General features: G+C 43.4%; 1 protein-coding gene across 1 annotated transcript in view; it reads right to left on the bottom strand.

Moving 5' to 3' along the window:
• Positions 1-22,760, bottom strand: part of TNKS (tankyrase) — a 92,914-nt gene that overhangs the window by 57,109 nt on the left and 13,045 nt on the right. The window contains exon 3 of the mRNA XM_066613574.1: positions 19,377-19,472. Coding sequence (XP_066469671.1) covers positions 19,377-19,472 — 96 coding nt within the window. The remainder of the gene's footprint in view (positions 1-19,376; positions 19,473-22,760) is intronic.

The raw sequence follows: 22,760 nt of genomic DNA, 5'->3' as shown, positions 1-22,760 counted from the left end.
TAGCAGAAATCTTACAATCTACATGTAAAATACACTTAGGAGTTTGAAAGCAGTGCATTGAAACTGCAGCTTCTTCTATTCATGCAATGCAGACTAAACAGAAGGCAATTGTAGGTATTTCGGCTTTAAATTCAATCTTAAGAGTACACAGCACAAAAGGTGCTGTATATAGAATATAACAGAATAACAAGATTTACCATTATTTTTATTGAAGCATGGTTAAGTGGTTAAACATGCGTGCTGCTTTGCTCATAAGTGAATAGTTCAGCCTGCAATAACAGTTCCCAAGAGTTACATACATGCTATGAAAGGGAAGAGTCAGGATGGCACTTTCTGGCTATGAAGGATAGAATTATCTTATCCTTGGGCTCTGAGGAATTAAAAAAATGTACCTCCAGATTAGGAGGTATATAATTCTGGATGAGAAAATAGAGTACAAGACTGCCAGTTCTAGTACTTGGGCTGAATACCATTTGGAAGAAGAGCAACTTCTTCCTTGGAACTAAATGCCCTACCACAATAGTAACACTGTACAAGTAATGAGGTGGGGGAGCCTTGCTGCAGTGATAGTCTTATGGCAAGGGAATTGCCTAATCAGTGTTTTAAAAACATGTAATGTTTTAAAACAGGGGTGTCAAACATAAGGCCTGGGGGCCGGTTGAGGCCCCCGGAAGCTTTTTATCCGGCCCTCAGGCTCTCAGCTGACATGTTACAGCTAAGGTGTTACAGCTGAAATGGGCTTTACCAAATCTTGAAATATGATCAAGATTTGCGTACTTTCTCTTCTGTCATTTGCAGTTAATGAGTTTCTATAATAGAACAGGGTCTGATTTCTGGCCATTAGCTGCTTAATGACATCACTTCTGGTCCTCAGCTGGAGCCCTGAATGCTAACTTCGGCCCTCTGTATGAAACAAGTTTGACACCCCTGTTTTAAAATATGATGCACCCTCTAGAGGCAGGAAGACAGACATACCCTTCACAAAACAAGAAAATTAGATAAGAAAAAGGTTCTTTAATTGGTATAATCTGGTTTGGAGAGTGCACAGCTGCCTTTAACAAAGAAAAAGTGGGGAAACCCAAGCATGAGATTCAACACACTGCGAAGAAGCATCTAGCTGGCCCTCAAAAGAAATCTAGACGTTCTGAGTTTGTTGTTGAAAAGACCATCAGGTGGTTGTTTTTTTAAATCACTGCTGCTAGTTCTATTTATATTTCATTGTAAGAACTGTGAATTTAAATTTAAACCTGTCAATTTTAAATTGCTGTAGGCGACCTCAATCTGCTGAGAGCCAGATAAATGTTTCAAATCAATTTCAAAAATCTTACAGATCACTTTTCTATTAGTCTTCACCACACAAGACAGACTCTTAAAACATGTGGTGTATATCCCCAATTGATCCACAAACATTTTATACAATTTAACAACACAAACAAGATTCCACTGCAGTTATATTAGGACACTTCTTCAAACTATCAGTTCTCTGAAGGCCTTCTCTGGCACATGGCTTCCCCAGCCCACAAAAGGCTTTCTGGGGCGGAAAATCATCACTTCTGGTTTTTGGCCAAAAACCAGAAGTGACTATTTTGGCCTCTAGAAGGCCTTCTGAGAGTTTGGGGGGGGGGGGAGCACAGCCTCTCCAGCCCTCAGAACACCTCCAGGTGGGAGGCATCGGGTGCCCCTGGAGATATGCCCCTGGGTGCCACAGTGGTGAGGAAAGTCATTGGTTTCAATATCTGCTTTGATTAACTCTGCCACTGTATTGCATACACCTGGTGCTCTGTTTTTGACCCTATTTTTGGTTTCTTTGACATCTAACTGTGTAAAATGATAAAAATGCATACATGTTGTAATTTTGTGAAATTATTAACAGTATTTATATACCATTTTTTCAACAAAATCTAGTGCTGGTGAGTGGGAGCCACACCCACATACTCTCCAGTAATTACAGGTACCGGGATTCCTGGAAACAATGCAATAGGGACGAGCTAGTTGTGTTTCGGGAATTAAATTTTGACTTGTTGCTCTTTGCACTCCAGGATAGCCTGCAGACCTCATCAGTTCTAGCAATATGTTGAGGGTTTGTGCAGTTTGTTAAGTGGTTGCCTAGCTCGCTCTGCTGGGCATTATTACTTACTGCTTCCGATTTGGTCACACTTTTCTCTGTGTCCATCCAGCTGAGTTCAGGCATTTTCTACCAGCTTGCTTGATGTACTTTCCCTACCCTCATTTCCCCATTTTGTTTAACTCTTTTTCCTTTGGGTTTTTAATAAACTGGTTCACTTTTTACTCTTTCCCTGCCTAGTCCATGTTCAGGAATAACACAGTAGGTTTTCACACTTGATTGCTACTGCAACTTATTTTTAGTAAGAACCTGTGGGGTTCTGTGCTCTCCTAGGGGGTCTCTTTAGCCTGGAATGCTGACCACAGAACTTCCAGTTTCCCCCATTCAGCTGCTGATCTAGTAAAAGAGGAAAGCAGACATTAGGAAGGACTGCATGAGCACTAGTCACTCAGCACTATTTCCGTCAGATAGCCTGCTTTCTCCTACTACCTTCCCTGACCAGCCTAGGATGCTGCATTACTTCATTTTAGACTATATCAACTGCCTACCTTACTGTTAAACAGTGAGAACAGAAAACTTGAATAGTGCTGCATAGGCAGGCAAGCAGATAGCAGCAGTACAAATGGTATTAACATTATGACAAGAAGGGTCTTGCAAGTACTTTTAAAAAAGATTAAAAATGTACTTTAACTTTCTATGACATCACAGTAGCTTAGACAGCGGGATCAGAACCACTGAAGTTAGCATAAGCATAAGATATTACCACTGTGGTTGTACGTAAAAAAAGGAAACCTCAAGAAGTTCAGAAAGGAATATAAAGTCACAAGACCCAGTTTAAAAGATATGCTCACCTTGTGATGGGTAAATAATTCACATTATAAATGGGGTTTGTTTAGCTCCATTAACACAGGATGTTCCCTCCCCATTCCGCCTTTGGAATCCATCTCAACTCTATAACCTATTCCCACAGTAAAATCATTTCATGGTATTGCTTAGATCGAGCCCAAGCTGGAGGCAAATGGTCCAGAAAGAGTAATAAGTAACAATAAATTTGCAAGCTAAGTGAATGCTATCTAGGGACCACTGAAATCAATGATTTCATGACTATGTTATTTCATTTTGATTTCAGTGGGACTCAGACTACAACCCAAATAGATGAATGACAAATGATGAATGATAAATGACATAGTAGGAGGAGCAGCCACTGAATGAATCAACACTATAAAGTTCAAGGTGAACGTGTTAATCCATTCTTGGAGCTTGTATGTTAGAATTCTGAAAACATTTTCAGCTGAAAAATGTTTTGGTGTCATACCTGTAGAGAAGTTCGCAGATATGATTATGGAAGTGGTCCTCAGGTTCAGAAATCAACAAGGATCACATATTATGCCAAATCAAATTATTTCTAAAAGTCATTCATGAATAATGGTTTGGTCAAATAGTTAAGAAAGTTTAAGTACTAGCAACACCAGAGTTTCATTTCTCAAAGAGCATTGGTTGTTTAGCAGATTACAATATGAGTTTGCATATGGTAATATGCACACTTACATTTCTCAGTGGTTATTTATATTGTATATTTCTTGACACTAAGCTGCCATTTTGTAAACTTAATGTAAACTCGCATTTTATTATAGATACTTTGGAGACTAAGAATGGTTTGTTCTAGTCTTGCACAGTAAATTGCACATGCAACACAGGAACAACTAGATGCTCTCTACCAGGTACAGCCAAGCAATTGTCTCAATTTTTATTTCTGCTAGCTGTTACAGTTTATTGCAGTTACATGCAAATCAGTTGCAGTTTTCTGGATCACAGCTATAATACATGGCCTCTTATACTGAGCAGGTTGCTGGAGATGTGATTCAATTTGACCAGCAGACAGATAGTACAGTCCGTAGAACAGACAGAAAGACTGACCTTTTATAGTTACAATTCTTTGAGAATGATATTTGCACAGGATAACCTCTAATATTTTAATCCAATTTGCCAGGTCATAGCATATTTCACTGTTTTAACAGCAACATATATCCAATTTGTAAAACATTTTCTTCTACATGAGGGATGGCCAACTGTTCAACTAAAAGGACAAACATAGCCCCCACAAAACTACAAAATTTGGGTTCCCAGGAGACTTTTCCCCTACTCATCATTTACAGTGCTTCTCATTACACATACCAGAATATCTGCTCCCCCACACCTATTTCAAAACACCATTCGAACATACAAGGCATTTTTTTACATAATATTTTAACTATTCACAAAACTCCAGGATGCACAGCCACAGCCACAGCCACATGCTTAATTTCCTCACTCTGGAAAGGCACATCTTTAAAAAAAAAAACAAGAGGGCAAAAAAATTTTTGCTCACAGTTTAACTTGGGCAGAAAAGCGGCAATGAACTTAATGTGTTATTGTCCGGTATCTCACAGACATAATGGAAAAGCAAAAAACCAACTTTCAAATTGCCTAACAAGATCTTTCAAGAAGCACACCTGTCCCTTGGGCCCAGCTCAGTCAAGTGCCTCATGTCATCTGAGAGCACATGCTCCATTATTGCAAAGCCCTTATTGTTGCACTGCCGACTTTATGATAGATGTGTGCTATCTGGAAGGAGCTCAGATTGTTCTACTCCCCTGGACCAGTGTCTACAAACTACAACCACCCCAATGAAGTTGGCAACTCTTGTCCTAGGGAAAATGCACTAAGCAAGCGATGTGATCAGCTTCTGAATACTCATGGACAAGTCTCTCTTCCACACATATGGACACCTCCACAGAGAAATCAGTCTACGTGTTTAACCACATGATATGAATCTTATATCCTTTCCCACAAGCTGTGGACTGACTTATCAGAAAACTGGGATCAAAGAAACATTTACTTCAGTCATTTAGGGATTACTTACTATCATAGAGGTTCTCTCTTTCAAGAACCAACATTTCAGAATGGATCTTCCTGGTTTGGTCTCACTTCTGGCCTCCGGTTCTCCCAGGCAGGCTGACAAGCAGCTCCATCTCTCACATGGAGGGCAGCCAAGACACTTCTTGCTCACACCCAGAGCAGGTGGAATCACTCAGCTGGGCTTGTCAGCTGCTTCAAGGTCTCGCCATTCTCAGCCGTTCAGGGAGCTGCTGGCGTCCTTGAACTGGCGACCTTCTGATGTTATCTTCCGGCTAAGAGAGGCTGTACCCTCTAGACCACACCTCCTGCCCAACAGAACTTACTTCTGAATAGACCAGGTTAGGATTGTACCCTGAGCCTCCCTGGATCCACTGAGGAGAATTCATAGATAAATCAAATTTTCCTACTTTACAGTGGTTCTAGGGTAGCTCAGTCTTTTTTTGTGGGACATATCCAAGCAGTGCCTCCCTAAGGACAGGAATTATACTGCGGGCCCCCACTCCACCTTCTGTAATGTGTGCCTTCTAAAGGCAGAGTTCGCCGAGGCAAAAGCAACAATTCTTTAACGTTTAGCAAATGGATGCATGGATTTCTAGGTTGCCATTTTGCAGATAGCCTCAAGGGCTGGTCCTATAGTCCACTGCCGTGCTGTGCATCATAACTGAGTGCATCATAATTCCCAATGGGGTTGTCTTTCCCTGGGCTCCTATTATGCACTCCCAAACCCACCTGAGAAGGTGGACATACATATCTTTGACTCTAATTTGGTCTGTAAACAAACAGCACCACAGACTTCCTAGAGCCCTTACACCAAGAGAGATAGAAGCAAAAGGTTTGGCAAACATCTATGGTAAAGTTTTTCTACCTTTTTCATCTCATGGCACACTGACAAGGTGCTAAAATTGTCAATACTATCAGTTTTTTGACAATTGACAAAGCACACTGCTTGTGGGGGGCTCAAATCCCCCAACGGCCCTTCTAATCATGACCCTTCCCCAAACTCCCACAGCACAACTGCAGACCATTTGCGGCACACCAATCACTGATGCCAGTCTCAAACCCTGGAACTGGAGCAAGATTAAAGCAAAACCTAAATAACTCTGGGAATAAAGAATGAGCTCACCCTCAACACAACTTTTATTGTTATAGGAGGGAACACTATGTACTGGAGGTTCAGCAGGGCCACTTTCCACAAGAATTCACAAACACGGGGATGGGGGGACAGGACACTCCCCTGAGTGATCCAGGAGAGACATGATGGCAGACACCTGGTATTTGAGCATGCTGGCACTTAGACATGTGTCTAAACTGGGCTAAAGAAACTCCAAGAGATGTTTGATGGTTGGAGGCTCATGTGTTAGCCTTCTCTCTCAGCACCACAAAATGAAAGCCCACTGCATCAAGTTACAGATTCAGTTGCTTGAACTTTTTTTGAGAAAGGTAGATGTAATGGTCTATGAACAGTTTAAGGCAATCAGTTCCCACTGCTCAACCTTAAGGCAGTCAAGTTACCATGCGCTTGACCAAGAATCAAGAACAAGATCCCTGTGAAGTGACTGCCAGGGTGGTAAGGTTGACATCTCAATAACCTGTGAACCGTGGGCATTTGGGCCTGTGGGACACAATGAGAACCAACTGTGCTCCCTAAGCTTCTGAAGGACCCTTGGGAGTAGATGGAAAGGGAAAGGTGTACAAGGTCTCCAATGGCCATGGCTAGTGCAGCATATCAATGACAGAGGACCGGGCCACCCTGCTCTTGGAAAAAGCTCTTGAACTGATGCTTGATTGGCAACACCAACAAGTCTGTCTACATCTTGCAGCCAACTATCACCCTGAACAACTCTGGGTTCAGAGACAACTTGGACTGGTCAAGGACTTGCCTGCTTAGCCAGTTGGCTGTCATGTCAGTCTCCCCTAGAACATGTTCCATCCTGATTTTTGGGGGGGGGGGGGGGAGGATATTTCTGCTCCATTGGAAGAGGTAGTTCGTCTTTTGTGAAGAGAGGGACTTAGTTCCTTCCCACCTGTACATGTAGGCCAGGGGTGGCCAAACCCCAGCCCTGGGGCCACTTGCAGCCCTCGGGGACTCCCAATCCGGCCCACGGGAAGCCCCCAGTCTCCGATAAGCCTCTGGCCCTCTGGAGACTTTCTGGAGCCTGCGCTGGCTTAATGCAAGTGCTCTCAGCGTGACAGCGAACAGTTCAACCTCTCGCGTGAGCTGTGGGATGAGGGCTCCCTCCTCTGCTTGCTGTTTCATGTCTGTGATGCAGTAGCAACAGCAAAGGAAAGGCTGGCCTTGCTTTGTGCAAGGCCTTGAGCTATTGCAAGATTTTCATTCATTCATGTAAGTTCCAACTCTAATATATGCATTTATGTAAATATATTCAAATTTGAAATGTAAATTAATTCTTTTTTTCCCCAGCCCCCAACACAGTGTCAGAGAGATGATGTAGCCCTCCTGACAAAACGTTTGGACACCCCTGATGTAGGCTTCTGCAGTGGTGTTCATGTACATTAGGATGATTCCTGATCTGAGTCAGGAAGGACCTGAGCACTTGGAAGATAGTCTGAGTTTGAGAAAACCAATGCATCTAGAGGTCTTGGAGGATGACTAGAAACCTTGCACTCCAGAGTCCTGGAGGTAGACACCCCAACCATTGAAGTTAATGTGAGAGAAGATCCAGATTAGTGGGGGATTCTAGATAGGGGCCCAGGAATTCAGGTGGTTGTCAGAGAGCTACCACTCCAAATTGTGCACAAGTCAAATGTCTTTTACTGACTTTAACAGCCTGAAATAGAAGCAGCAACTGTGGGAGGGCCGCCTATATGCGTAGGCTGCATCCCTATGATGTCATACTGAGTGTCGTCTCTGGGCTTAAAGCCTTCTCAATCTCTTTGTCTGGGATTAAACTTGGAGTTCCAAAAGGAACATCTTCAAGGAGCATCTCGTTTCAACCATGATGGGCTCCAAAAGATTGCTAAACAATTTGCCCCACATAAGGGGGATAAGGGAGATCTTAACCAGCTGTACTTGGAAGTTGGGGTCCACATCTCAGTGTCTCAATCATGTGTTCTGCCATGCCACCACATCAGCAGCCACAGCAGTGGCTGAGAACTGGGCAGCACCAATCAAAGAGTTTGCCAGAAAAGGAGACAACAGTATCTTCCAGAGCTCTTCTTTGACTTCCTTGGGAGTACCTTACTCAGCCAAGGCCAGGTTTTAGGAAAACAGCCCTAGAAAAAAAGGGACAGGCACAGAGGCCCTTAAAGTAGCAGCAGAGGCCTCAAACCCCTTTCTAAGCATCATCTCTATATGCCTGTCACAGACCTCATGTGGGAACCCATCCTCCTCCTCCACCTGTTTCTTGGCTCCTTCCTTGGGCTTGCCCCAGGCCCAGTGCAGCCTTCAAGCAGCCTTCCACAGACCTCTCATAATTGGCCTCTCATCATTGCCAGGGTTGCGAAAGTTCAGCTGGTGTCCCCAGGAAGGGGACAAGATGGTGTCCCCAAGATGGTGGAGCAAGCCTTGAAGCAGACACAAATATGTCAGATGGTTGTCCATGAGAGCCAATACCAATGCCCGTTTGATGTTGAAAATTCCAGACAACTTTCTAAAAAGCGATGAGTTATCATTGGTTGGATGCAATTACCCCAGCCCCTCCCCTGCTAGCTGTAGGCATCTTTTCTTCTCCGCCCCCCCCGCATAGTGCTGGTGCTGCCTTCTACTCATGAAGCCATTATCACTTCTCATCCTCCTCCTGCAATCTTTCACCCCACCTGCCTTCTCGTAGCTGTGCCAAGACCCCCCCCCCGCTTCAAGTGCACCAGCACGATATTCGCAGATAATGGGGAAGAAAATTGCAAATAATGGGAGGAAGGTGGCAGTTCTGCCCCTTGTGGATAAGCAAATTAGCAGATAGTGAATTCGCATATAAAGAGAACTGACTGTACACATATTTAATGGTTGGACATCATGTTGATTCTCAGTTGCAGAGTCCAGTTCTATTGGGCTGAAACACTACTGGTCTGCCAGAATTAACTGCCTTTCAGTAGTCATAAAAACTGTGCCAACAGGCAGGCCACAGCAGCAACTATCATCGTGCCATTATATAAATTCATGGTAAAATATTTAGAATACCTAAAACTGAGTCATCCTATCTTAAAGGGTTTCCATGCTGGAAAACGCAGAAGGAAAAGACAACTAAAATGATCAAGGGATAAACCTTGAATACTAGCCCGACAGGAAGTGTTAAAGCTGGGCTCGAAAAATCCAGGTTGCCATGGCAACTAAAGACTGTGGCCCCTAAGAAATGGCTGCTCCCCCCCAGGTAAAAATAAAAAGCCCCCAAAAATCCCAAACAGGTTAATAAAATAAAATACAGTAAAACAGACTGGGCAGGAGGCAAAGCACCAAGAAGAAAGCAAGGTCAGAATTTTCATTTCAAATACATATTTTAAAAACAGAAAAAAATGATTAAGAAGAAAGGTGAAGCATCTAGAAGGAAGCAAATAAAGGAAAAAAGGGGATAATGGGTGACTGGGCAAGGAGGCAAACAGTTGGGCAAGAATGCGGAACACTGAGCTGGAGGTAGAGGTGGCTCTGGCTGCTCAGTGGGAAATCTGTAGGCTTCAAGCTCGGATGATGCACCCAACAACAGTACTAAACAGTGGCATAGCGGGGGCAGGGCCATAGGGGTGATTGCCTTTGGTGCAAAATTCTTAGGGACACAAAATTCCAAAAGAAAAAAAGTAGTAATAAATAAAAAATAGCTTGCCCTCACCCTCACACAGAATTTCTGGGCTCCAGTCCTGGGTAGGGGCATCATGTCAGCCGGTGCCAAGATGTGTGCACCCAACTGGGGGCCTGGAGGGTGAGCAGGAGAGAGCTGGTGTTGGGAGAGGCAGCAGAGCAAGAGGTGGCAACAGTCACCTCTTATGAACAGTTTTTTTTCTTTAAAGAGGCAGTGGCAGCAAACACAGCCACTTGTTGCTTGTTCCTCCAGGGGCTTGAAGGGAGCAACTGGGCAGTTGGGGCCCAGCAGGAGGGGCTGGTGCTGGGGAGCAGTGGCACAGCAAGAGGCAGCAGTGGTCAGAGACTTTGTTCGCTGTCAGCAGCTCTTGAAAAAAGCACTGCTTTCCTCCAGAGGGGGAAAAAAACAGCATTTTACGCAAGAGGCGGCAGAGTGGGGAGCACAGCCTCTGAACACTGCCACCTCTTGCTCCGGGGGTTTGGGGGTAAGCAGGGGAAAGCAGGAGAGCTGGGGAGAGGCAGCAGAGGGAGGGGGTAGCAAGCTGCTGGGGGAGGAGACAGATTTCTTTCATTCTTTTACTTTTTTTAAAACTCCAGGTATGATGTCACACCTGGAGGTAACATCACTTCAGGTTGTGACATTGCTTCCAGGGCATCATTTTTAGCTCTGGCCTGGGCTCCAAAATTGTTGGCTATGCCACTGGTACCGATAACTCTCTATCAATCCACTGTGACTACACATCCTCACTGGGATAAGGTGAGTTGAAGGTAGATAAACAGCCATGAACTTGCCTATTTGCTTGCTTTTTGATCCAGAGTTGGTGAGAGAAACTGTGATTGGCTAATGTAGGGGGAATGCACTTGTTCAGAGGCAGGTTTGTTGTCACGTTACATACCGGAGCTCATTTGCAATACTGAAAACAGACTGAACAGGAAAAGTATGTTACAAATCTGTGGCATCACTTTCAAAGCAAACTGGAAGCCTTCCTGTTTTCCTCATCCTTCTGTGCCAAAGCTTACTAAAACCATCTGAAAAAGTGCAGCTTATGTGGGTCAGATACCACAAGGCCCTTTGCAGCATCCATCTCAGCTCACTCTGGAATGAGCTGCAAACTGCAGTACTGTGATCCATTGGGATAGGGATAAGAACCTGTCTTCTAATTTGCTGCAAACTATTATTCGACAAACAGCAACAGGATTCCATTCATGGCTTTGCTGCTAATTATCATAATTCAAATTCATTACTTATTTCTGATACAACAAATCTAAAATGGAAGTCGCATCTAAAACCTTGCCTATTTATGGCAATCCTATGCATACTTATCTGGAAGTAAGATGTCCCATTAACCACGATGGGGCTTACTTTTGAGTAACTGTGCTGTAACTTTATGATGTCTCTTGATGAACATTCCTTATTTTTTGGATCAAGATCTTTAGATTTTTTGCTGTCACTTTGACAGGAGTTGGAAGTGTATTTTATAAGCATGAAGAATATTCTCGTTGCAGCGTGGATTGAAGATTTTCTCTGGCTGACTTTAAAAGGAATCTGCAAACCGGTGAGACTTAGACTGACCTTTCCATGTTGTATAGAGATTATCCACTATACTAGGCTTCTTGCAACTGCAGCACCATTCTGGCAAAGCTTTGACTTTGGAAAAGCTGTGCTGCTCCATCCCTGCAGCCCCAAGTGAACTTCTCATAGCTTGGAGTTCAAACCCGCCCCCACAACTGCCTGCAGATGCGATGCACATCTGTTGCAAGTTGCAATGAAGGATAGCACATGTCAGCAATCTCTGCTGTTCTGGGTTCTTCCTGTGGTGCTTGAGGGACAATGTGCATCTGTTCCCTTTGTAGCAACCCTCCCTGCCCTGACTCTTCTGTCCACAATCCTCTGATAGAAAGACAAACCTGGCCGCCCCCCCCCCCACAGCTAAGTGGGTGAAAGGAGGGTTGTGAATTGCTTGTAAATCACAGGGGGAAGAAAAAACTAACAATCACACAGCCATGGGTCTTGACTCCTGATGTTTTGGAATACTGCCTTTACTTAATCTGGTCGGATGCAATCACTTCATATTATTGATTATTAATTGGTGGATACTAAAAAAATGAAGCATGGAAAACAAGAAAACGCAAAGTAATTGCAACTGATAAATTACTCTAACACACAAGAAAGAAAGAAAATACAGACAGCCTTCAGTATCCACAGGGGTTCTGTTATCAGACCCCAAGGATACTGAAACCTGCAGAGCAGCCACACGGCCTGCAGTCTCTTCAGGCCTCAGAAAGTCTCCCAGATGTGATCAGAAGGTGGTTCCAGTCACATCCAGGAGGTCAGGTGTGGCAAACTAGCACAGGTTCAAAACCCACACTGAGTCAAATCTACTGTTCCAAACCCACAAATAAAGACAGCCTACCTGTATATACATACAATCTTCATCAGAATGTAAAGATGAATGGGCTATTGTGAAAGACGAATCAGAAAGCAAAAGTGAGTAAGAACTGACAAAACAGCTCCTTCAGCTTCAAACAATGGGAAGAAGGAAACGCAGGAACTCGTACAAGGAACTCACTCGGCTTAGATTTGATCAGACCACAAGTACAGCAAGTTGTAGAGTATTGCTTCCTTCCTCAGCATTGCAGATCAGAATTTAAGACAGGAAAAGGTTTTGCAGAACCTTTCAAATTAAAGACATTTTAAAAACCATGTTAAATCACTGCAGTACCAGAAAAGTGTAAAAGCAAACAAACAACGCACTATTTGGCTCCAAAAGCTAACCCCTTTAGCTTTTGTGTAGGTGTGGGGAAAAAAATGAATCAAACTTTGTTTGACCATTTGAACGTACTTGTTAACATGACTTATATTGTGAAGAACAAAAAGTCATTTTCTGACCTCAAAGTGTTACTGGAATTGACTGGTAAATATGGGGTTGAACTAAGAGTTAAGTATACAAAAGACAAAAGATGCAAGAAATTTGTCTCACATTTTGCAAAACAATAAAATGATTTGTGAACTACAGGATGCTAAATATGAGAGTTTGCAACTAGATGGCTCTACAGACAGAGCAGATGACAAAGAGTTAATTTTATACATATGATATAAAAAGAACAATGGTGTCAGAGGATTGATTCTGTCAATCTTTTCTCTTAACACTGCAACTACTAAGGTCTATTTGGTTGCCACAGACAAAGGATTAGATTCTTGGACTAGTTTTCTTCCAGCCATACTGATTAGTATTAGTACTGATAGTTCAGCCTGCATGACTGGAGCACAGAATGGACGAAAACGGAAAATATAACAGAATATGAGCCATATAATTGGTCCTCACAGTGTTGCATACAGATTATTTTTAAAGTGTGAATTTCAGGAAAAAATGCAAAATACAGGTGGGGGACACCGCAGACACCTGAAACCAAGACAGTAGCAAACCCTAATATATGTCATTTTCGCTTCCCCAATCACCCACACAACCTACTGCAACTTGAGCAACTTGTCCCCACCCACGTTAGGTTGTGAAACCAAGTTAGGTTTCCCTGCAACTTTTCCTGTTGCTGCTTCTGTTTCCCGTCCTCCACTGACCACTTCACCCAGCCCTGGCCACTTTCTCCAGATCCCATGTGCTACGGAGAGCAGAACCCAGTCAAGCACAAAGACACCTACAGCCAATGGGGAGAAAGCAGGAAAGCTGGAATGCACCAGAACAATGAGTGCTGGAGAGAGATTCCAAACAGACAATAAACCAGGCCAGTAAAATGCAGAAAAAAAATTTATACAAATATTTTTGATCCATGGATAACTGAAACAGCGGAAACTGGATCCAAGGATATGGGTGACACCTGTATATTGATGACCTTGACGCCGTTCTCAGGAGCCTTTACAAGTGTTATCAGTATTATCCAAAGAGAATGTGACAATTGAAGCAAGTAGCTGCAAATCTTCAAAACAAAAACAGATATTTCAATACTTATACAATGCAAGATGAGTGGCTAGTAAAGTTGTTGCTCTCTGTACTTGTGAAAGACTGGAAATGTGTCACAGTACACCTGGAAAGAACTGCAATAGCATTTGTCACTAAATTTCTCACTCACTAATTTCAAATTTCTTCACATCTACAATTTTCTTTTGGACTGCCATGGAAACACTGAGACCTCTCTTTTTGTTTTAAAGAGAGGAACTTTTTATTAGTACAATTGACGGCCCAAACATGCCAGTTAGTACCAGCAGAACAGGCATGTGCACTGTCAGATGTGCCATAAGACACACTGCAGCTGTGTGGAGGCCCATGGCACCAGTCGCATGGCCTGTGCTGGCCGGCAGCCACCACACAGAGGCCTGCACTCACTGGAGCAGGTAGGCTCTCCACAGGGTGGAAGGGGGCAGCAAAATGGGGTGGGGAAGGCTTTCAAAGGCAGTGGGAAGGTGGTTCAGGCCCCAGAGGGGGCGGGAATGGTGGCCACAGTTACCACTATCCTATCCCCTCTCGGATCCATGCCAGAAGGCCCAACACAGGGCATGAAACATGGAGATAAAAATGAAACCTTCATGTAAGTCGTGAACAATAAACTTACTGCTGGGCCGTGGCTGATGCAGGGTATCAGTCCCTTCACACCTTTCCACCTGCTGGTTGTCTGGGGATATAAATAGGTCTATCTTGATTGGTCCGTTCTCTAGAATTGCCCTGAAGAACTCAGGCATAGGAAACCTCAAGAACCTTCCTGGCACACTGGAAACACTGTGTTGGGTCCTTGCCCCCAAAAGGTTGTCTCCTACACCTCCTGGCTGATGTCTTGTAGCTCTAGAACTCGAGACCTTCTGTGACGGCTTATGAAAAAGCTTGGGTGGAAACAGGCATGTGCCACAGGGTTCTACCAACTGTTCTTCCTCAGATAACTTGCCCTCTTCCATGGAAGTGGACATATCTGGCTCAGGCTGGCCCCAGTTGAACTCCTTCCTTTGCCTATGTCTTGGTGAGAAGTCCAGAGCAACAGTGTTCCTGCTCTGCTTTCTGGACCTGGTGCATCTCTAGGTGATCTTGGGGTTCTTATCTACAGGCAGTCAGCCATCAAAGACATGCACACCCTGCCTGCTCACATTGTGATTACCTCCTGCTGGGTAGGTGGTGAGCTCAGGGAGGCACATTGTGAGGCACTGACTTGACCTACCTATCAGGCTGTTTTGTTCACGTTTATGCCCTGAAGCCCTGTCACCCCGGCTTGTGGTGGTAGGTTTGTTAAATGGGCACAAGGGTGTTCTAGTTACCTTGTATTCTCTCTGGCACAGAAGACTTGTGGCAAAGGCTTGCAGGATGGGCTAGGCACAATAAGCTGTATTTGCCTCAGTGAACCAGCAATAGTGAGCCCCCCTCCCTCCAAGAAGACGTTGACCTGATCTGGCTATGTGACAAACCTAGCATGTGTTCCTGCTTCCACATGCTGGGGTAGTTTGTGGCTGGGTGGTTTCCTCCCATGAGGTGGACGCAAGGGCTGAAGTGAATTCTGGTTGCTCTCTGGGCCAGTAAGGGCAGGTCAGGGCCTGGGCAGTTGCTGTGCTCTGAGTCCCTTCTGCCCTTTGGCTGCAAGAGCCTTTTCTGCTGGAAGTGGGAAGGGGAGGTGAACTTGGAGCCCAACAGAGCCAAGAACACCTTCTGGAGCAACAGGAGGTTCCTTCTCCATTATCTATTGTCATCTCTGCCTGAGGTGGGTGGGCAGACGGATGAGCTGTCCTCATTGTGTGGATTAGCCACTCACAGCCTCTCCAGTCATTTTTCCCACCACGTGCAGGGGTGCTGAGAAGATGGCATGAGGTAAGGCGCCCGCCATAGCTGGTTCTACCTGCTGTTTGCAGCTGATGTCCTTCTCTGTCACCTTTACCATGCTTGCTGAGTTGATGATCTCTGTGGAAGCTCCGATCAATTTGGTGCTATGGCACATCCACTGAGAGAGAGGTCGCCAATTTCCAAAATGGTGATTGAGAGACATGGTCTCTCGGAGCGAGCTGGTGACCCTGTCACCTGCAGACGAGGCTAGGTCAGTCTGGGGTTTTCAGGAAGCCCCTCCCCAAGTGAGATCTTGACCATCTGACCCTGTTTGCCCAGGAGGGAGGAGCTTCTTAGATGCCAGAGATTGAGCCACCCTGGACCCGCTGGAGAAAGCCAATTTTTCTGCCAGCCCGGTGTGGCAAACATAAATCAGCCAAAGGAGCCATCATGAATGGGCAAGTTACAATATGACACTTGTAGACTGCATTTGGTTTCACGGGTTATGAATTGTGCAGACTCATTCTGTTTGCCAGGAGCAGGTTCTTAGTTATGCAACGCTTGTTAGAACAAAGATTCACATATAGAAGATGATTCTCAAAGAGTTAAGAGAGCTTACTGAGGGAAGGTACTACTGCCAGAGGCTTGGCCAGAAAGCCAAGAAACACCATGGGGACAATCCTGCATCCCAGCTCCAAAAATGAGAGGAGGGTGGCGAGTTGCCTGGCCACTGCATTTTCGAGGTGCTCCAAATGCAGCAGCCAAGTCTCCACTGCCTTTTCCACCTCCAGAGTTGGAAAGTGTAAGTTCAGGCTTGTCTGGCATTTCCAGCACGCTCACGGCACCTCGAAAGCAAAAGGTTAGAACAAGCCCCGGTCTTCCTCTTCAGCTTAGAGTTGGAATGCCATTAGCATCCCTGAAATCCTGACTTCCAAGGCCTCCAACATTTGTGAACACTCTTTACTTCTTCAGATCCAAGTCTGAAGATGAGGAAAGGAGCAAGGGATTGTCTCCCATCTTGCACTGCATTTTGATGGTGTAGCACAACTCAGAATCTCAAGCCTTAGAGTACAGAAGAGATCCTTGTAACCACAAATTTGGGTTTGGCTACAAACTGCAGCCAAAATATCTTGGTGTGATAAATCAGACACACCCAACGCCACAACAAATTGGTTAGTCCTATGGTACCTTCTAAAGGCTGTCTTTTAAAGGTTAACATGTTTAGCTCACCCCTGTACCCCCTTTATCAGTCAAGTGTGCTGGGGAGCAAGAGTGATTCCTTGGTCGGATAATCCTATCTCTTCCATAGCAACTCCTCCTGGGGACACTCAGCATTCTCTTAAAACTTTATAATCTGTTAGATGCACATTTTCTTGCTGCAATGAACAAATGTAGTATTAAAAATTAACATTAACAGGATCGCTTTTTTGCCACAAAGTAACAAAATCCTGCTGGTTCTCCCTGAATGTGGTCATTGCACCTAAGAGTACAAAAAAAGGTCTATATCTGAAAATGCACAATAAAGCCTGGATGATATCCCAAATACAGGAGCACCATAACATTCACAATAGCATCACCAAAGCTAACAATACAATTTTTTAGCTCAGTGCTACACTGCATGCTTTACATATGAGACTTCCTGCATCTCAGATAGTATGGCAAGAAAAGATCTGTCTGAAGTTCTCGACAGATAGTGCTAAGAAGATCTGGGGAAAAAAAAAAAACACCTGGACAGAATAGACTCCATATAAGATGGCTCCTTAGGGTTTGTGTTGATCTTGCGGTTTTCCCAACCAGTATCGGGGCATTAGTGACTTGAATCCAGTTTGCCAAAGTTCTTTAACACAGACTAGCATTTTCCTTTTCTATGATCCTTCTCTCCTTTTCAGAAAGCATTGCTAGCTAGCTTACTGAGGCATGGGGTGTAACAACTTCACTAAGGGCATAAACCTAACCAACTTTCCAGCACCGAGGTAAGGGCAAGGCAACTCTTGAGGTAAGGGAACAAACACTGCCTTACCTTGAGGAGGCCTCCGTGACTGCCCCCCAACTGCAGGATGCAGCACATGCCCCAAAGGAACAGCTACACCAGTGCTGGAAAGTTGTTGGAATTCCGCCTTAAGGTACATACTAAAAAGCTCAGTCATGTTCCTGGTTTGCCAATATTGCTGCTCCAGAGTTCGATAGTACTACTATATAATATCCCTTCTTTTAACTTCCAGCTTGTCAAAACCTGTTTTCCTAGTTGCAACTAGCAAGATATTTTGCAATGTGAGTTGCAACTCACATTTTTGGCCTGACATATCTGGTGCTATATCAATATAATGTTGAGTCAATTAATGAAGATGTGATGGCAGTATAACAGAAGATAATCCAGTCTTAAGAAATCAAAGGCTATAAAGTGAAATCCAAAGCTTAAGGAAACTTTGTTCAGACAAACACATGTAAAGATATGTTGTACAAAAGAACAAGCTCAGGTTGTTACAATTCTGGAAAGCACAGAACTAATAAACATTTTCCAAAGAATGGACAACATTGACAACATTGTACTGTATCATTAAGAAATACAGGTATAACCTAATTATCTACAGATTTTTCACCCTGAAAGGTCCTTGAAATTGAAGGGGGGAAAAACTTTCAACAACTTTAATGAGGCTCCAACATTAATGTGGGGGAAAGCAACCAGCAGACAATTCATCAATCATTCTCTCTCCAGGCACTTAGAACAGCTTCATTCTGAAGAAAGCAACCCCTCCATTCCACCCTAAGCACATGAAAGAATGCTAAGTGGAAGTGATTGTCACCTCCTCCATTCTTTCCCCATGCTGCAGCTCCCGGTGAAGGGACTGCCTCGGAGTGAAGCCTTTCTAAGCGCCTGGAGAGAGACTGACTGTGTGCCCGATTCCTCTATCATGCATTACAAAGCTCAGCAACGCTGTTTTTAAATCACTGAGCAAAGGGACATTGTTTTTTTAATGATTTGCTTTAACACGATTTTTGTCACCCATGTGAGTTCTGGGAACCAAACCCTCATGGAGACTCAACCTGTATGTATTTCTAAGAAATCAATATAACTTATATCTCAATAAGATAGCTAGTGCCACCCTCTCTGATGGGAAAAAATCAGGGATTCAATTCTCAGCATAACTGCAAACTAAAGTCAAGACCCCTATGCCCAGAAGAATCCCGAGCAAATTGTTGTGCTTCCTCAAGTCAGTAAAAGACCGAGTTACGCTTCCATTCTCCTAGACTTGGATATCTTCCTTTTGGCTTGCAAGTAAGGGAAAGTAAATGAACAAAGATGAGAAAGACTAAACACCACCATTATTCTGACATTTATCTCAGTAACCTTTTTTTAGCCTCAAAGGTTAGAAAATCTTCAGAAATATAGTAACACTATGATTGAGGAAATTAAGAACATAGGTTTCAGATTATATCCCTGCTACATCTTCTCCCTAAGTCCTTTAAATACATCTGCATAATTGCTCAGTTAATTCAAGTTTCCAGTCGATATTATGGTATGCAAACTTTGGAGAAGTGCCTTTTTCTTCAGGTCTACAAATAATCACTTTGATCATTAAAGTTGTAAAGGATTGAGATGGTTTACACAAAATGAACTTGATAACTATACTGAAAAATGACAAATATTACTATAGGGCTTATTTCAAATGGAACTGCACACATAGACAACAACCAACATGAAACTGCACGATTCTGGCTGAATGCAAGTACGATAAGCTACACATACCTACTGTATTTGGCCGTAACCTACAGCTGCACTAAATCAATAAACAATAAACCTTGCATACATTTACTGTTCTCATATTACATGTTACAGATAGAGAATTTTAAGAAGCTGATCACACATGCCAATGTAATAAGAAAAACCCAGCAGTTTTGTACTTCTCACCTGTAAGTACAGCTTTTGCAGAAGGATCTGCAAGATCCAGGGCTGACTTCCCATCTGTGTTCCGAATATTTGGATCAGCTCCATGCTGCAGCAGCACTGAGTAAGGGGAAAAGAAGGAATAGCTTTCAAACTTCTGGCATATAAATACAGGCAAGCATTTTAAAACACACATGTATCCAAATAAAAAACAGTATTGCCTAATTTCTGAGAAAGAAAGCAAAGGACACAATCTAGAGAGCTCCTTTGACCCAAGGAAACTTCAATCCAACAATTTTTCTTCCCCTTTGGGCAACTGCAACCCCTTATGCCATACTGCAAACTGCATTTGAAATTTTCATTTCAAAGGAAGCTCAAAGAGTGAGAAGGGTACTGCTAATAAAAAGATCATAATTTCATTGACATACGTAATTAGCCTTGCAGCTCTCTGGATAATAGCTCAAATCCACAAACATTATTTTCTAAAGTTTGCCCAACAGCTTGATCAAGTATAACCATCTTTCATAATTTTAGCAGTATCCTTTGCTAGTCTTCTACTGAAAAGCCACATGGTCTTACCAAGCAAAATTCAGACTCTAAAATCTGCACTGCCTTTACTCCAAACAAAATTGCAGTAGCTTAGCAGCAACAAGCAGTAAGTTTTTCTGGCATTGAACCACCAAGTATGGTGACTTTTAGCATCTCAACTTCATACATACCTATCATACTGCTAGACAGAAGAAGACATCCTATTCAGTTGTCTGGATACAAATTGCAGGGTGTTAAGCAGCACTTTACAATTTCAGGCAGCCAGATTTTTCACAAACTAAAATGCCTGCCTACTTCCATTTCTTTTCATATTCCAGATCACTGGGAATCATGTTCTCTCCCTCTCCTGTTCTTTAGAACCACAAAAACAAATTCTGACTGAAAACATTGATCACCAGATGATGGAGGACCAAGGAAGTCAGAGATCATACAAGAAAGTTCAATTCAATCAGACTAATTTTCTGAATATTCCATAGTGGAATGCAGAAATTGAGACCTTTTTGTCACTTTAAGAACAGGGGTTAACGGTTACTCTGCACAACAAATTTAGCATATTAAAGGGACAGAAATTAAATATCACTTTTGTATTTCTAATCAGTTCCCAAATTCCTGCCCCCAAGGTTGCTGATCACCAATAGAACAGGAGGATTTCACTGAAGACTAAGACAGCCTCATACAAGATAAGCCCAAACTGTCAGCCATGATCTTGCTTTGATCTCAAAATCTTACACCATAAGAGCACTTATCAAGAAGTGATGATCTGCCCCATTCAAAGGCTTCCTGCCATTGAACCATTCTGCCATTCAAATCAAGGCAAAGGCAAATCAACTAAAAATCATGGCAAACTGTTGATGGAAGAAGATGTTTTATACAATAAGACTAAAGACAGATTTTTCAGTATAACAACTAAAGTTCATACTTGGTGGTTTCACAGAAGTTAGCTTCAGCTCGTTTCAGCTTTTAGACAAATTATATTATATAAAAAACTAACTGCAAACACATCTTTAACTGATGGAGATCCCTAGCCCAGTCAAGATGACATTGCAGTGCAGATTTTAAACTATGGAATTATACTTAAGTTATTGTTATGGTGTTGTATCTCAAAAAAAGTAAGCATGGTCTGGTGGCAGCAGGTGTGGTCTGGTGGTTGAGTGGAATGCTAAGTAGGAGCAGTCCAGGATGAGTTTTATATGGGAGACTAAAAGCTGATAAAGCTGCCAGGCAACAGAGCTAGGAGTCACTCATTACAGATTGGTGGACCTGAGACTGCTCCTCCTGGAAGCTCAGAAGCTGGCATACCAAGATGCCAGATGTGACAACCATGCCATGAAGGAATCCAACAGGAAGAGAAGAATTCTACGAGCTGCCCATAGAACTATTATTGTAAAAATTCATTTGTACTCTACTATGGAGTTTAGTAAGCTGCCTTAGCTTCAGCATGGGAAAGGCAGGATATAAATTTCTCAAATAAGCGTTTGAATACAACTATTTACTATGCGCTAACATTCACCATTATTTATTTATTTATATACCACTTTTCCTTCTCCACAGAAGGGCTCCATGGAGTACTCTTTCAGATATTGCTCAAGGTAGTTTATATAGGCAGACTTCCTAGATCCAACAGGGCCTAGAACAATGTTGTTCTATGTATACATAACCCTTCAAACTCCAGCTGTTATCCTTCAGTGGCATAGCCAAATTCCTTTAAGCTGCAGGAACACACCATGCACTAACATTCAAACAAAGGAGGGAGAGGATTCTCATCTATTCCCCTTCCATCTGTAGTCCTTCCTTCCTGATAGTTTCTTAACCTCCAGAAGCAGATTTTCAGGCGATGCAGGGTGCTCTGCAGGGCTCCCCAAGCCTCCAAAACAGTAAAAAACATGATTGAAAACCACTTCCGGTATTCAATGGAAAACCGGAAATTTTCAATCACTTTTTTATTGTTTTGGAGACTTGGGGAGCCCTGCAGAGGCATCTGCGGGACTCCCGCACTCCCTGGAGGCCAGCACTCCCTTAAGTTTTAAAACAAAATCCTTCCCCCTGGCAGCAGCACAGTCCTGAGGATCGCATTGCTGCCATAGCCCCTCACCCACACACATGTAGAGTGCTCCCAACTCCCATGAAGGAGTTTGGGAAGCACTGATCTACAGCATACCCTCAATGTAAGTCAAAGCGGACAAGATATTATCCAATAAAATCTGATTACTATTTAATGGATTTAGAGATCTATAAAAAAGTTTAGACATTCTAAAAATTGTCAGTTGAACATCTTGCCAAAACATCATCCTTATACAGTCAATTCTGAGTCTGACTGCATCAATTTTTTATCTAAGAAGCTAGACAAAAAGATTCTTCAAATCACTCCAGTCTCTCTCACAACACTGGAGGACACAAATGAGGAGGCAATCCCCAAACTTGCTCTCTTGCTCCAAAGATGGCTGGGTTCACCCTTCACCTTTATCAGGGGGCAGCAGTTCACTTGCCACAGTTAACATGACGACCTCAAATCAGGAAGCCTGCTGATATCCGGAACAGAAATCCAGCCTGTCCTTGATGGGGTACCACAGCTTTTGAAAGAATACATGTGTAGCCTGGAGGTACTCCTACTCCCCAGCCCTGATCCTAGAGGGAGCGGCTGAGCAGTTTTTGGTGGTGCTGAGAATCAGCCAAGAGCATTTCTGCCCAGCTGCAGGCCTCCTGCAAGAAAGTAGATCTGGCCATAGTCACAGATGCTTTGGTCACATCTCAACAGGATTACTGCAACATGCTCTACATGTGGCTGCTTTGAAAGGTATTCCAAAACTACAACTGGCTCAGAATTCTATAGACAGATTACTGATGGCAACAACATGAAGC

The sequence above is a fragment of the Tiliqua scincoides genome, chromosome 2 (genome assembly GCF_035046505.1).
Source record: "Tiliqua scincoides isolate rTilSci1 chromosome 2, rTilSci1.hap2, whole genome shotgun sequence".
In the NCBI taxonomy this organism is placed as follows: domain Eukaryota; kingdom Metazoa; phylum Chordata; class Lepidosauria; order Squamata; family Scincidae; genus Tiliqua; species Tiliqua scincoides.
Note: the sequence above shows the minus strand (reverse complement) of the source record. Positions and strands in the feature narration are given on the sequence as shown.